Source organism: Pteropus alecto, unplaced genomic scaffold (assembly GCF_000325575.1).
Source record: "Pteropus alecto unplaced genomic scaffold, ASM32557v1 scaffold209, whole genome shotgun sequence".
Classification (NCBI taxonomy): Eukaryota; Metazoa; Chordata; class Mammalia; order Chiroptera; family Pteropodidae; genus Pteropus; species Pteropus alecto.
Genome location: NW_006443121.1, coordinates 278,284 through 294,372, shown reverse-complemented (window position 1 = coordinate 294,372; position 16,089 = coordinate 278,284). Strand labels below are relative to the sequence as shown.

At 44.2% G+C, this 16,089-nt stretch overlaps 1 protein-coding gene across 1 annotated transcript in view; it reads left to right on the top strand.

Moving 5' to 3' along the window:
• The first annotated feature begins 2,681 nt into the window (after positions 1–2,681).
• The window catches only part of MSN (moesin), a 62,138-nt gene continuing 48,730 nt past the window's right edge, over positions 2,682–16,089 (top strand). The window contains exon 1 of the mRNA XM_006922935.3: positions 2,682–2,917. Coding sequence (XP_006922997.1) covers positions 2,906–2,917 — 12 coding nt within the window. The 5' untranslated portion in view covers positions 2,682–2,905. The remainder of the gene's footprint in view (positions 2,918–16,089) is intronic.

Here is a 16,089-nt window from a genome sequence, read left to right as displayed (position 1 = left end):
GGTAGGTTAGTCCTTATTACCATGTTTTCTCTCTACAAACACTAACATAAACCTCATCATATATACACCTAATTGTGGGGATTACTCTGGTCCTAGGGAGATTAAGCTAACTCTCAGTTCACATGGGATCATAGTAAGGAGTGAGGTGGGGGAGAAATCAGAAGTTCTTACTGTATAGGCATAAAGTGTTTTACAAAGAGATAGGAAACAAAGGTGTGTTTCCCTGACATCTTGAAGATCAAGAGAGGAAGCACCTCAGATGCCTCTGCTCTGCTCTGCTATGGAGATAAGGGGGGCTAACTGAGATGGGTCCCTCCTAGCCAATGAGTTTCAAGTCTAACCTTCAACCAATATCCAGCTGCTTGACCATAATCACCATAACCATCTTCTTTCCAGTGAAGTGGGAGGGGAGACACTACTTCCATGGTTCTAACCTTCAAAATTTCTTGTTTGTATTATTGCAACAGCTTAACTGAACTCTTTATCTTCTCTTTTACACCCTGAATTCATTCCCACACTGGCAGCCTGATCTTGGGTAAGCCCTTTCCTCTTTCTGATCCTCTGTTCCCTTGAGCTTAATAGAAGCTGGACTAAACAGTTTCTAATAGTTTATGCTTTCTTCCCATTTCCCACCCTTCTCTTTCCCAGGAGGCCAACCCCTCTTTCCATCAATTTCTTCAGCTTCCCCACCCTCTGAGACCCCTTCCCCTACTTGGACTCCTGTGACTCTTTTCCCTTTTAATAGTGTGTTCAGCTGCTTGACATTCCCTAACCAGTGCTCTGGCTCTCTCTGGCGCTGTTGTGGTAATACTACAAAGAACACCTATATACCCTTTGCCTACACTGAGCAATTGTTTCAAATTTCCTATTTTTGATCCCATCACAAAAACAAATTCTCTCTCTCTCTCTCTCTCTCTCTCTCTCTCTTTCTCTCTCTGTACTGAGGCGGGGGTGGGAAGATTTTGACATGGGATGTGGGGAATGACACACAGGGGATTTCCACTTTCCAGAATGTATAATGAAAGCTGGAATCTCCAATCAACTTTCCCTTTCCCTTTAGGCACTTAGCCTAATTCCAGGCCCCTGTGGGATCTAGGAGAATATGAATGAGGGAATCAGTGAGTTCTTCAAACTTCTGGGAAAAAAGAGCCACGGCACTGTCAAATAATGTGATTGGCCGCCATAGCTACCCCTGCTGCTGAGGCTTTCTGAGGAGTGCTGTTCTTCCTCAGGTCAAATGCTCAGCTTGAAGAAATGGTTTGGGTAGGGAACTTTGTTTACCTTAGCAAACAACAATGGATCTTGGCAGCCATGAAAGAAACTGAGGAATATTGACTCATGGACACTCTTGAACTGGGAAAGCAGAGGAATAGGAAATAGGACTACTGATTCTTTAGCGCAAATGCAAGGCCAGTCTTTATGTAACCTGCTAGACTCATCTATTGTCCTAAGGAGTCTACTTCCTTTCTCATCCTTTTATTATGTCAAAGTAGTAAAGGACCTTGGAAGCCCAAAAGTCCAGCCTTTTCTTGTTACAGAAGGGAAAACTCAAGCCCAGAGAGGCGGAGCGACTTACCCAAGGCCACACAATTAGTTAAAGGCAAAACTACAACTAGAAGCCAGGTATCCTGACCATCCCTCTCAAATATCCTTTTCACTGCTCTAAGTTGGCTCATCATCCTGAAATATGTGGTGCTCTACCTCACAAAAAATATTCAGAACAGCTGCCAGTGGATAGAAAAAAAGGCTATGCACAGCCACTCTCAAACTAAAACTCAGACTTAACCAGATACCTGCTACAGTCTAGAACACTGCTGTCCTGGGATTCTGTGACCTTGACAGAAAGTTGAAAGGGTGATGGCACACACATCTCAAGGGAGTGGACTGGGGGTGCCTCTAACTTGGGAGAATCGTGGCCTTATCAGAAAGTGAGTATATCAATGACTGTGTTGAGGAGGAGCTAAAGGATCAAGACATTGATTTGAAGAAAGGGGAGACTGGAATTTGAAGAAAGGAAAGTAGTAGAGGACAGATATGTGGAAAAAGAGTCCAATTCTTATAAAAATGAAGATTGAGCAGGAGGGGGAGGAAATATGATGGGAAAAGGGATATAGAGTCCTACAAAAGAGAACAGATGAAGTGTTGGAACAGCTGAGGCAGCTTATCCAAGACAAGTTTTAGGAGGACATGGGATCTTCAGACCTCTGAGGAGTTGTGAGGGACAGCAGGGGATATTTGTGGCCCCAGGAAGCAGATGCGAGATCCACAGGCAGAAGCCACAGAGAAAAGGAGTTCAGATATACATAGGAAGAACTTTCTAAGAGTCATAGCTGTCTCTAGAGGGAACGGACACTTTTGATAGGTAGCGAGCTCCCCATCAGTGGAAAGTTGCAGTCAGGGGCTGCTTAAGTCTCTGCCAGGGTGCGGCCCAGGGTCTGGCTCTGCTTGGGGGTGGGGCCGCATGGCTGGGATGGCCCGGATGCGAAGGGCTAGGGGCTGTGAAGGAGGTGGGAGAGAGACAGGGTGGGCCTGGGTAGGGGATGGGAGCCCTCTTTGGGGCGTCCAGGCCCAGTCTGACCCCCACGTGGTTGGTGTGGCCGGCCAGGGCAGGGCTCCGCTGGGCGGAGCTAGGCAGGCCGCGGGTTGGGAGGCGGGCTCCAGGGCGGGAGCGGCGCGGAAGCTCGGCCACATAAAGGAGCGGGCGGCGCGACTGGGGTGGCTCTTTCCTGGGTGGGGTTTGTGAAGTCGTGGCCCGTTAGCAGGAAGCCGAGCAGTCGCCCCGACGCTAGCGAGGTGCCAATCCGAGCCCCCAGCCCCCTGAGTCCGAGCCGAGCGTACTGCGTGCTCAGCGCTGCCCGACAGCTCCTTGCCAAACTTCGCCAACTTCGCCGCATTTGCTGCCACCATGCCCAAGACGGTGAGTGCCGGGGTGGGCGCAGCCGATCCCAGTGGTTCTAGATGACCCCTGTAGCCCCCTGATGAAGGCTGGGGGCTTGGTCAACTACTCTCCCGCTCGGGACGCCGCGCCTCTGGCAAGGCCTGGGGTGGGAAGGAGCGGGAGTGGAGTCCTGATATGGCGCGCCCTCGGTTAGGGTGGTGGTGGGGAAAGTGATGTGGTCCTGTGCCAGACTTGTGGACTTGGCATGGCTGGCCTGGTTTTTAGTTTCCAGTTCCCTGTGTCTGGGATGTGACAGTAGGGAAGGCTTCCTTGGGGATCCAAGTTCTTCTCTTGTCCCTGACAGGCCATGGGCAGGGAGAGGGGGGAGAAGAATTTGGTCCAGAACATGTACCCCAGTCCAGGAATTGGCGCCTTTCTGGGGCAAGGCTGGCACTGTCTAGGAGGGCCCTTTGGAACTGTGAAGCAAGGAGGAGGGAGGAAGATGCTAAGGGTGGATCCCGTGCCCCCACTCATCTTTTCCACAGCCTCCCCAGGGAACTCCAGCTGTTTCCCACTAGGAGGGGAGAAAGAGTTGAAGAGGTGACACTTTGAGGCTTCTTGCTTTTACCTAAGAGCGCTAAAATTTAACTAGGTACGAGTCTGAGGGGAGGTCTGCTCTACTTCCTAGGGGAGAAGACTAGTTTCTTCCTCCCTTCCACTCGTTAAATCTCTTCCCATTACTTAATGGCTCTCTATCTCTTTCTGTTCCCTCTAGATTATTCTGCGAGGTGTGGGTTCTCTCCTGTGGGGCCACACCTTTTTAGAGTGGTGGTAGCTTTCAGGATCTGGTCTCCACCCCACTGTCTGAAGCCTCCTGGGAGTGCAGCTTAGGGGGGCCGGATGCCCGGGAGGGAGGGGCTTGAAGGGGTGTGCCTGAATAATGAGCCCTGCTTGCTTTTGTGCAAGTCATGCCAAATGGCTGCTGGAGCCCTTCCCTTGCCCAGGAAGGCCTGATGACCACCCCGGTTTGAGTCACTTAGGCCAAGCAGCTTCTTGGGCTGGCCTAGGCTATGCAGTTCTCTGGGAACCCTCTCCCTGGGACTGCCCAAGCCTTGTAGAGCTGAGATAGTGACTAGTAGCCTTGAGAAGGGCCAAGGGTCTCTGGATGAGAGGAACAGGGATCCAGTTCTTTGGATGTGTGCTGAGCTTTGGTTGCACACTGTATTCTAGCCTTATTGCCAAGTCATTCTTGCCTTTCCAAAACCGTGTCCTTCAGAAACACCAAATTTTCAACAAATATTTGCTTCTACCATCTCTCTTTTAAATTGTTAATGGTTTTATGGCATGGGACTTTTCCACACTTGCCCCCCCCAAAAAAAAAAATCACACATGAAGTGAGAAAAAAATAGTTTCGAAAAGAGAGGGAAAAATACCTCACTGTCCCTGCCAACACAAAATCCTTCCGGGACCCTCTCCTTGGGTTTATCTCTCTGTAGTTGACTCCATGACTCCTCAACTCCTCATAAGGTGTGGTTTTGCCTAAATAGGTGGGTGGATCTCTGGGAATAGGCTATCCCATGACCTTTCTTTAGTGGCATTTCTCATTTTCAGTTCTGAGATATCTCACATTTTAACACAACTTGATGGGTCTGGAAATTGACTTAAAGTGGCCTTAACCATTCCATCTCAGTCAAAAGTGGCAAAGAAGATAGCATGGTGATTCTTTTCCTGGGTATGAAGAGAGACTAGAGTATGAGTTGTTTGAGGTCAAGCGTAGGATACTGAATGTACCTGAATACTGAAAGTATTTTTGTGTAGATTGACTGAAACTTGAATCAAGTTAGAAGGAGGGCTGAATTTTGATAGACTGGAATATTTGGAGAATTTCCCATGCTGTTTTGCTCAAGGAATGGTCAACTTCTAGGAGGAGCAACTATACCTTGCCTGTTAAGATGACAGAATCTTAACTTGAAAGGGACCTCGGAGTCTTATTGATCTAATAAACCTCTCTCCCTCCTTTCCATCTTCCCAACTACTGAGGATATTTAGGCCTACAAGAAAGGATCTACTTAAAGGCACATGGTAACGACCAAGATTGAGGTCCAGGCTTTTTGATGTTCCCTACGTTGACCCTCTATTCTGACTCAATGATTAGGTTCTTGAAATTGAGTCCCCTATCCTGCCCAAAGCAAATTTCCTTCTGTTATCAGGCCTTCCTGGTCCTTAGATAAAATGGAATGAATAATCTGGGCAAGGTAACCAACATTGGCATTTGTGGGGTCTCCTAATGAGAGTTGGGGGTGTCACAGGGTGTCTCCTGTCTTCTCATTCTTCCTCAATGATGAGATGTCCAGGGGCAAACCCTAGTTCACTGCATACCAGCTAGTAGCTTTAATGAAGAGAGAAAATTCCCTGTTCTCTGCTCCTTCTTCACTAGTGTGCTTTAGGCTATTTCTGGAGTATGACAGATAGGGAAGGGTAGTAGAAAAGTCAAATCCGTTCATTCATGTGAACCATGTCTACAGTCTGTTCAAAGTTGGTTTCACTTTTACAACCAATTGTCTCCCTCATTCAGCCTGACTCTGTTAAAACCTGTCCCTTCTGCACCCTCTCCTTGCCACTTCTAAGATTCTACTTCTAGTTGCTAGATTCTTATATCTGCTTTGGTAGCCAGAATGAAAACTTATTAACTGCCATCTATACTTTCTGATGATGATAAGACAGTTGCAAAAAAAAAAAAAAGTCTTTTTTCTTCTTACCCTGTTTAACTGTTTTTAGATCAGAAAGTCTTTGGGACACTCTTGGATTCCCTAAAAATACATTGTTTTGGATTTTCAAGGTGTCCTTGAATTTTTTGTTTGTTAGGGTTGAAAGGTTTCTTAACAACTGTCAATTCCAACTTGTTGTAGAAATGGGGAAACTGAGACCGACAGATAGGGAGGGACTGACCTAGAATAATGCAGCACGTCAATAGCAAAGCTGGGACTTGAATCTAGGTCTTAGTTAGAGGGTTAGTCTTGATAAAAACCTCTTCAGTTTGCTGAGTTTTTAGCCCTAACTCAACAGGTCAGGAGAAAGGTGATCAAGTAGTCATTGATGGGACCATCCATATCAGCAGACATAGAGCCCAGATCTTTGAAATATTTGAAGGCTTCTAGGTCTGTATTCAGCTAAACTTTAACAGGGGTTGTGTGGATTGTTTATTCTCCTGCCATTCCTAGCATTGCTTGAGCCACTCGAGTGGCACTAAAGTGGTACTTGGTGAATAGCAGGCAGAATCTCAGTCTTTTAACCCTTGAACTAGCCCTGCCTGCTGATTTCAGGGTGGGGCAACTGATCAGGAATGGAGGTTATGTGAGAGAAGTGTGACTCTTTGGATCCTGCATCTCTCTACTTCTTTGGTTCTCCAGTTCACCCGGCCCTTTGTGAAAGTGTAGATGATAGAGATAGAGCAGGGACCATCTTGGAAATTTCCTTTAGGTTTCTCCTTGAATAACCCTCTGGGAAAGGGGGCTGTTGGGGCAGGAGGGCCTTCATGGGATCCTTGAAGGCACCAACTAATCTATATTTTCTCATGTTAGGCTTGGAGAGGGGACAGTTACTCTGTGAGTGGGTGACAGAGATAGTATTGACCATTAGTCTGCTAACTCTCCATTATTCTCTAGCTGCCTGTAACAATAGCTTGTGTTAAGGGTATTCTTCTCTCTCTCTTCCTCCTCTCAGGAGACTGCTTTACTGAATGGTGCAGCTGGAAGGGACATTTAGAGGTCATTTGGTCTATCTCCTTGACTCCAAATCTAGTTCTTTTTGAATGAGATGACAGCTACATATATTCTAAACCTTGTTGCAATAGTGTGGCTTGGCAACGGTGTGTCTAGGTTCCTTTGTATCTTTCTGGGAGTCCCCCTCACTGGAATTTCTGGCCTCAAGATCCCCAGAGGGAAGAAGATCTGACTACCAACATTAGTGTTAGACCTTTCATGGCTAAAGTTACTGAAAATTGCCATCATTACTGGTTGAGAACAGTTTGTTTCTGATCTTTCAAAGATAGAAATGAGTTTATCATGTACATCTTTCCTAACTCACAATCTTTTCTGCCTGCTATTCCACCCCACTCTTCTGTCCCCATAGGAAAAAAAAAATGAGTACAAAGGTGGTCTCCTCTGGGGCAGTCTATTGGTCAAGTGAAGGAAGTGCTTATGTCATGATTGGCTGGCTTTACTGTTCATCTCTCCTCCCATTTCATGCTTGATAGAGCTGAAAAACTTTTCAATTCCAGATTCTGATTTGTGGTACAGGAATGGGCACTTAGAAGATTAGCTCAGGACTCCATTGATTTGGAAGGCGGGTGTTGGGAAGTGGCAAGTAACACTGATTTGAGAATTTTTCTTCTTTTTCTATATAAAAAGAACATCTTCTCTGTCCTCAGTAAACTAACCCAAATGAAGTAGGCCTTTAAGGCAAATGTCTTCTTCAGGCCCTCAGTCTGTCTAGCTTGTCATGAGGAAACTGTACTAGTAATAGGTATACTCTAGGGACTGTTCCAGTACTAATGTTCTTGAGACATCTTTCCTCAAAATTTGAGTGCCTTCTATGTACCATAGAAAGTTGAAGAGTACTTGCTAAAACGTATATTCTTGTCCTCGTAAACCTCTGGGGTGCTGTTTCTTCCTGGGTACTGAGTTCAGGATGGAGAGTTTATAGCTTGAGAGTTGGTTTATTTCATTAGTAGCTCTGACAAGAACACTGGCATGGGTGTTCTCGCCATTTCTTCTTGAGTTTATGGAGGGGAAAGGACTATGTCTTTCCTTACAAATGAACAAGAAAGAAACCAAATAAGACTATATTATGAAGACTGTGGGTTGATTGAAGAGCTTCATATAAAACAGAAAACTTCATGGGTTTCCCTCCCTTTCTTCTCACTGCCTGCTGGGTAGCATAGACTCCTTGTAGTTTTACTGAAAATGAAAAGTCAAGAAGCTACTAGGTTATATTTCCAATTTCCTTTTAACCCCATGAGTATGATTGTCAGATATATTGGTAGACATTGAAAAGCTGGTGGGCATAAGCCAACCTCCTAAAGTATCTACCACCTGTGAGCTGAGGGCTAACTGTTGTGGGGTGCAGCATCTCAAATGCATATATGCTTAGGATGACCCAGAACTTCCTCAGCCTTAAGCTTTCTTTTAGCTGATTGTTCTGGATGGTCTAGGTTTCTCATAGGAGTGTTTTGAACCACAGAGCAACTAAGCTGGCCTTACACATTTTTTGGTTCAACCTTTAGTTCCCCAGAAAAGGGAAGTGATTTAAGTGAACTGGTAATAAGGCTGGGATTAAAATCCAACTTTCCTGCCCCCAGTATAGGGGAGGTACTTTGAATGTCTGCCTACTAAATGGCACTCGCTGCAGAGTACTCAGTGTTTTCTCTCTCTATGCTAAGGGTGACTCGACCATAGTGTTATTATGGTCATGAGAAGAGCAAGTCCTTCTGAGTGTGTAGAGCTGACCTCAAAGGTTACTTTATATGGAGATGGTTTAACCTCCTACTGGGCCTTTGGGACTCTTTGTAGCACTTCCCAGGAAAGTAAGTGCTCTGCTTTTGACTGCGAAAGGTAGTTGAAGGCGGATGTGTATGCTGAAGAGTGGAGTAAGGAGAAGAGACTAGCCACATTTTCCTGCTAGAGACTAGGCTTCACTGTCCTAAGAGTCTTTATGGATTAGAGTTATTTCTTTTCTGTATTTATAGCTATAGGGCCAGCCAGCTTGTTCAGGATCACAGAAAGTTGTTAATAGTTTTGGTAGAACTTGGCTTTCCCAATTTCATTTTAATGGTCTCTCACTGGACTTGTCTGTCTTTTTCAGGGCTGACTCTTTTCACTCAGGGGACACAATTCTAGAGAATCAGCTCTGCAACAAAATGGCTGCAATGGAGTTCCCCTAAATAGCTTCTGTTGTAGCAGATATCAGTCAGTGGGTGACTCATTTCTTCTGGAACCTCAGAATAACTTTTTTCTTCCTTCCTGCCCCTCACCCCAATTCCCTACTTTCTCTTTGTCATTTAAGATTTTAGCTCTGACCTCTGTATTCTCATCAGTGCTCCAATTTGGCTTGTACCTATAGTTAAGAGAATATTATGATACTTTCCTTGGTGATAATATTTGCTGCAGTAGCAACTATATGAATACGGACTGCAGTCTCCTGGCCCTAACCCTCACTACTCACCTCCAAGTGTTGTAGGCCAAACCTGGGGCAGGTAGCTGCCAAAAAGTTCTTTTCAAGTTTTCGCAGAAAGGGAGCATAAAGTAGTGAAAAACACAAGACTCTGGAACCAGACTGCTTGTGCTCTGATCCCAGCTCTGTGACTAACTAGATATGTACTCATGGGCAAGGTATCTAACTTTTGTGCCTCATTTTCCTCACCTGTAAAGTGAAAATAATTATAGTATCTATCTCATAGGGTTGCTGTGAGGATTAAATGAGGCAATTCATGTAAAGTACTTAGAATTGTGTGTAGCATCTAATAAGTCTATGCAAATGTTAGCTATTATAATTTATTTACAGAACTATAATATTATGTATAGAACTACTATATGCCCAACCCTTTGCTAGGTAGGGTGGATAAGAAAGAAGGCAGGCAGCTGCATTCTCATCATTTCAGTAATTAGTAGGTACTGTTTACTATAAGTGATATAAATAAATGGATGGAGGATACACTTGCTGCCTTTGTCGATCTCCTATTTAATTGGAGATTTAGGGCTAACTCACTTAAAAAACAGTGAAAAAATATGTACTTTACGTGGCCTTTTCTAGAGATTTTGAGAAGAAGGGAGTTTACTGGAATGTGAACAGGGCCTTGAAGGATGTGTATACTTGGGGGAAGTGGCCATTCTGGGTGGGAGAGTAAAGTGGTTTTGGTATGTGAGCATGAACCATGTGGCCCAAGCCAGTGCTCTCTTGAAAGTGAGTTTGTCTGAAATGAAAGAAGGACTGAGGTGCTGATTATTTCAAGGGAAGCCACAGAGTACATGTGAGCATACATGTACATGCATGTACATACAGAGTACATGAAGAATGGGCCCTTTGGGTGACTTTCAAAGCACAGTTCTTTGGCTGTGCCTGATGACAGAACCAGATTTGATGCTCTCTTTAGTGGATTTCTTGTGGCATAAAGTAAGTGTTGACATAGCTCCTAGGCCAGTAGTATGGTGACCTACAACTGTGCTTGCTTTGTAGTAATGTTTTGCCAGGTAGCTCCTATGATTGGTAACTTTGAAGACGGAAGTTTCTTTCTGTCTCTGGTGACCCTTCTACTTTGTGGGAATTTGATAGATACTTTGTGTGGCTAGGGTATCAATCAGGGCCTAATGAAAGAAAAGTTGAGATGTGGGTATTTGGTCATGCAAAACAAAGTATAATCCTGAGCAGTTCTTTCCTGGGTATATATTTGGGAGGTCACAGGGGCCAGGACCTGGGAGGGGGAATAAGGCATGCCTATCAGACTTGGTCAGCATTTCTTTCTATCTTTAGTTCTAGCCTCCATTACATACCTGGGAAAGATCAAGGCTTGTTTGTCCCCAGTGACCTTACTGTCTTAATCTAATCTGCAGGATGCCCCCATCCTTTTTCAGAAATCTCAGCCTGAAGGTTAGGTGAAGTACAACCAGAGGCTCTTACCTGTTGTAATCTTTAACTGGAGTTGACTAATCTGTGGTATGGAGTTGGAGGGTGGGGGTCAAGGTAACACCCAATTTAGGTGTTAGTAGTTAAGTTGTACAAATCTTTGCTATCTTCAAGAGTTTTAAGTGAGCTAAATTCCTTTCCAAACTTCCTTGCAAATCTTCCTGGGAGATTGACTAACCCATAGCAGTTTCCTTGCTGAGAAGAAAGTCAGTTAACTTCTTTGCTTTTGAATGTTTTCTTTTCTCTAACATGAAAATATCAACAGTATCAGAAATATGTACCCACAGTAGAGCAAATCCCCCTTCCCCAGGTCCCTTACTCCTCTTAGCACCTGGGCCATGGTGGATCTAACATGTGCTTGGTGAGAGCATATGCTCTTTTGCTTCAGGGTTATACTACACCTTTCTGATGGTACTTAGAGAGCTGTTCCAACAGGGCCTGAGGTGGGCATGGGGAAAATCTAGCTTGGTTACCTTTCTTTCTGCCTGGGTATTTATTTTCCTAAGGTTAGAAGTTTGCCTCCTGGCCTTAGGCCAGTTGCCAGAGGAAACCAATGACTAAAGGCTTCCTCTGTGCGACATCAGCTTCTGGAATCTTTCCTGATGATTCCTTACCAGTCAAGTACGCCTTATTTGGATATTTTTTCTCCCCTCAAATGTCCTTCACCATCTCAACTAGCCCATTTTCTCCTTTAGTTTTCCTTAAGTTTATATGGTAGCAACTGCAAACTTTTCATCTTGTTTAGGGCCTGTTTAAGAGGTGAGATTCTTTGATATGGGTGGGGGAAGAGAAAGGAAGATGGGAGAGCTCTGGAATGACTGTGATTTCTCCACCCTACTTTCTTATCTCTCCTTACCCTCTTGACCCTGCCCTGTCACTCCTTCTAGCTCCTTACCTAGACCTCTGATAGCCTAGGAATAGTCTTGCATGGCCTGAAAAGGCTTAGAGTGTGGGGGTGGGCGGGACGGGTGGGGCAGGGGCTCTAGACATCTGAAACTATTCCTTTGGAGTAGGTAAAACCTTCCAGTTGATATGTTCTTTGTATGTGCCTTTTGTATGCCTAGGTTTTTCACTTTGCTTTTCTGAGTTGGCTGGGTCCAGTGTCCCTCTGCCTCCCATCCCCAGTCCTGAACTGTTTAGACCTAGCATAGAAGAGGCAAGCTTTTGACACTTAGCTTGAGGCACTTGTCTGTTTTTTTTTTTTAATGCTTTTTAGTAGAAATGGTATGATGGAAAGAATAGTGTACCAAATAAGGATATCTGGTTTTTAGTCTCTGCGTCTGTGACATAGGGCAAGTCACTTCTATGGGGCTTAGTTTTCTTATCTATAAAATGAAAACTTTGGCTTTTTCTGACTTTCTGATTATTTGTGCTCAGTCTTTAAGAAGATAATAAGGGGTTCTTGGAAAGTGTTTAACATAAAGGAGAGAGGTTACTCATTCCTCTTTAGAATGGCATTGGGAGTGTTGCTCTCTCCCCACCCCTACCCCCAGCTATCAAAGTGTAAGTAGTCTAAGTAGCTCTCTCTATTTCAGTGAGCTCTGATTAGAGGTATATTATCCACCTACCACAGAGCTTACTGTGGGCGTCCTGACTCGAAAGACAATCGTTGACTGAGTGTTTTGGGTGGGGCCTTGGAGTCCAGCCTGCAAACAGTTGATGGCTACTTTGGGTCATTGGTAACTCCAGGAAGAATAGAAGACCCTTGAATTGGTCATTGTGCCAGCAGGGAAGGAGAACACCAAGAAACAAATCAAAATTGAATGCAAAGGAGATTTGACTTCCTCTTGCCCTTTCCTCCAAAACATCTCTCTTTAGGACTATGAAATTTGCTATTGGCTAAGTCTTAAATTGCTAAGCTCCCCCTTCCCCTTCCTCTGTTTGAATCACTAATACCTATGTTGCCCATGAATGGGGAGAGCTGGGTTATGTGGGCTTGGGTGGTGTAAAGGGGAGGGATTTCTAGTGAGGAAGATTGCCACACTCCTGGCTTTAAGCCTTCAACTGATCCTGCATTTTGTGAATATGACTTCTTTTGGTGTTAGATCTGGAGATCAAAGGAAAGGGATTTCTGAATTTTCCATGAGGGCCCGATGGGCTGATGGGATATAAGCAAGTGTACCCTTGCCTAGATCTCTTTTCATCCTTCTTCCTCTTAGTAACACTTTGAACAGAACTTACTTGTGAATCAGGGATCCCAGTCTATAGATCAGCCACTTAGGAGTTGGCCATGAGCTTGATCTTTACCTCGCCTGAGCCTCCTGGAGAGAGAGCAAGATAGAAGTCTTCTTCGTGCCTGTCTTCCTTAAGGAAAAGTTCCTAGGACAGTTTTCAGAGAAGGGTTAGTTGAACAGAGCTGAATAATGCTTTTGTGTGGAAGATTCTTCCCCAGCATTGAGCTGGAACAGCCTCTTGGCCATGCAGGAGGTTGCTGCTAGGATCGGCCACTGGTAGTCTTTCCTTCCTAGGGGCCTTACATGGGTTGTTAAGGATTTCGGTTGCAGGTTGTAGATTAGAATGGCTTTTGATGAGGGAAAGTAGGCAAGCAGGTGGAGAGAGGAGAAGGGGACAATGAAAGAGCAGTCAAATGAAAGAAAAGTGGTTCTTTATTCACTTTTATATTTCCCCTTTTTATAAAACCTGACATGGTATATGAGAAAGTTTAGCACATAGAAGGAGAACTCTTCTATAAGCCAACCATTTTAACATAATAATTATTATTTATGTGTATTCCTTGTCACAGTTCATATATGTACCTTAGTTTTCCATGATACAACCATGGTATATATAAAATACTACTTCTTTATCCCTACTTAACATATCACTAAAAACTTAGGTAAATGATATTTTGTTTTAAAAATGAACATTTGAATGGCTTTATAAAATTCCATTAAATGGCTATGTTATAATTTATCTATTCCCCTTTAAGGGAGCATTTATATTACTCCCAGCATTTGCCAGTATTTATAACACTGCAGTGAATGTGACCAAGAAAAAAATCTGAAACCCTACGTGTACTCTACGCTGTAGCTTTGTGGGATCAAGTTTCCCCAAGTAAACCATATCTCTTATATCTTTTAGCTCTAGCGCATTGTTTTTTCTTTCAGCTTGAAATGTCAGGTGTCTTTTCACCTCCCCCATTCTATGTCACTTCCACTGGAAGTTTTCTTTAATACTTCCAGGTAATATTAGTTGTACCATCTTCTGTATGCCCACTGTACTTTGTAAGAATTATTTTATTTACCATGTGGTATTGCAGTCATTTAGGCTCTCAGGATTTCTCCTTCAGTAAACTTGTGAATTTGAAAGTTTCTAACTCTTCTGCCTCAAAAAAGGGTTGTTGTCCAGGTGGAGTTGGTTAAGGACGGGCATGCCTTTGAAGAGTACATAATAAGTGACAGACATGGAAAGGGAGAAGCAGCAATAATGTATGCAAGGGACCCAACAGTGTTGGATGAGCACCTGGTAGGACATACTAGTCACTAGTCATAGAGAAAATACAGCTTGGAGAAGGGAAGGATGCATTAGCACCTAGTGGAGGGAGAGCCCTGAGAGAGTCTTGCTGGCTTAGGCATATCAGTACAAATTTTCTAAACCATTCCCAATATTAGTTTCCTATCTGTGAAATTGAATGAGCACCCTACTTATTAGGGTTATGGTGAAGATTTAGGCACTAATGTATCTGAAAGTGCCGTGTGAGGTTCAGGGAACAGGGGAGGGATGGTAGGCCCAGGATACCCCAGAATTTTTGTTCCAGTTGACCTCTTAAAGTTCTGTTTTATATGTGTTTTCCCATCAAGTCTCTGAGCCCAGAATACCAGATGCTATGGTTCCCCTGAGCAAGCATTCCTGTAGGTGCTCCACAGTTTGGTACTTTTAGTAGGAGGTATGCAGGGAAGTCCCATCTCCCCACTCACCTAAGCAGTTGGCTCCAACTGGCCCCAGCACAGCCCTACTCAAGAATGGCCACGAGTGGCTAGGGAGGGAGATGCCACCCTCTCTTCAACTCTTTAACATCAAATGAGTGGTACTAGAGTAGAGGGTTTTCTAATATTCCTGTTGGTGGAAGTATTTATAGAAGCTGCAGTGAAACTAGGCACCTTTCAGTCCTTTGTCCCCAAGCTTGACATGCACTATTGGAAGGACATGTCTCTGTGTCTGTTACTGACTATATGCTGTTCAAAGGCCTGCCTATCCCACCTGTCTTGAGCAAACAGCTCATGGGGAACCATCAAGCCAAATTTAAGATCATTGGATGGAAATTCTCCTCTATCTAGGGTGCTTTTTGTTTTCTCTACATACTACCCATGGCTTCTTGCTGTTGTCCTGGCCATTTGAAAACACACAATCCACTTGAGATTTTATGTTTTGTAAAGGAAGCAAATTTTTTGAATCTATGGAAGATCTGTTGGTCAACTATAAGACAAACAAGAGAGAGGGCCTTGTTCAAGGTCACTTAGTAAGTCAAGGGCAGAAGCAGATCTTGAAGCCAAGACTCTCAGGTGTGTATTCTTTCCATTGTATCAGCCTAAGCCACTAAGAATATAAGCTTCATGAGAACAAGGATGGTTTCCCACTACCCACTGTATCCACAGTACCTAGCACAGTGCCTGGCATAGAAGTGCTCAACAAATATTTGTTGAATAGGTACATTAATAGCTACTATGGTCAAATTGGAATTGTCTTCCACAGACTCCTTTGGCTAGGTCTACTAGAAAGCCAAACAACAATCCTCACGGCCCATTGAAAATTACATAACGTGGACCCATCTGGGCCCTGGCAGAATGGAGTTGAGTAATGCAAAGGAATGGGAAGAAGATGTCCCCCCTATGTACCTTGGAGAGCCTGTTTACCTGTGAGTGGCCAGCTTATTCACATCCAATTTCCACTCCCTTTTCCCATGTCTTCACACAATACAATAGTGTTCATGCCAAGGGAGAATATTCCAACAAACATTTTAGTGTATTCTAACAGGCGGCCATGCAAGCGTTTCTGTCTGCCTTTGTGAAGCAACGTAGAGTTTGGCCCTGGAGTACATATTTGAAGCATTACCCAATTCAATTTTTTTTTGTATGTGTGCTGCTCATTGTGGCATGGCCAGCAAGCACGTCTGAATTGCATAACCTAATCCAGAGAGGTTTGTGCACTCAAGGTTTAGGGATTGAGTTGGCTACTGTACTCAGGGATAGGCATGCCAGGCACAAATCAGGGGAGGACAGCAGGGAAGTCCTATAGATCATCAGGTTTGGGCACTTAGCAGCTATGTTCTGCAGTTCCTGCTGTTGCCACCACTATCACCTAGGCTGCCTTAAGGCACAGAGCTGCATATCTTTGCAGATTTGGGCATGTTTTATTCAAGGTCGGCTAATTTGGGGAGCAATAGGAGGTACTCTTTCTCCCATCCACTGCTAAGAGAGGGATGTGGCCAGCATTTGGGAGGTATAGGTTTAAGCCAACTAGATAGGGTTGGGTTTCCTAAAATAGTGAGAGCCTCTAAAAATTTTATTTATTTTTTTGTTTATTTAACTTAT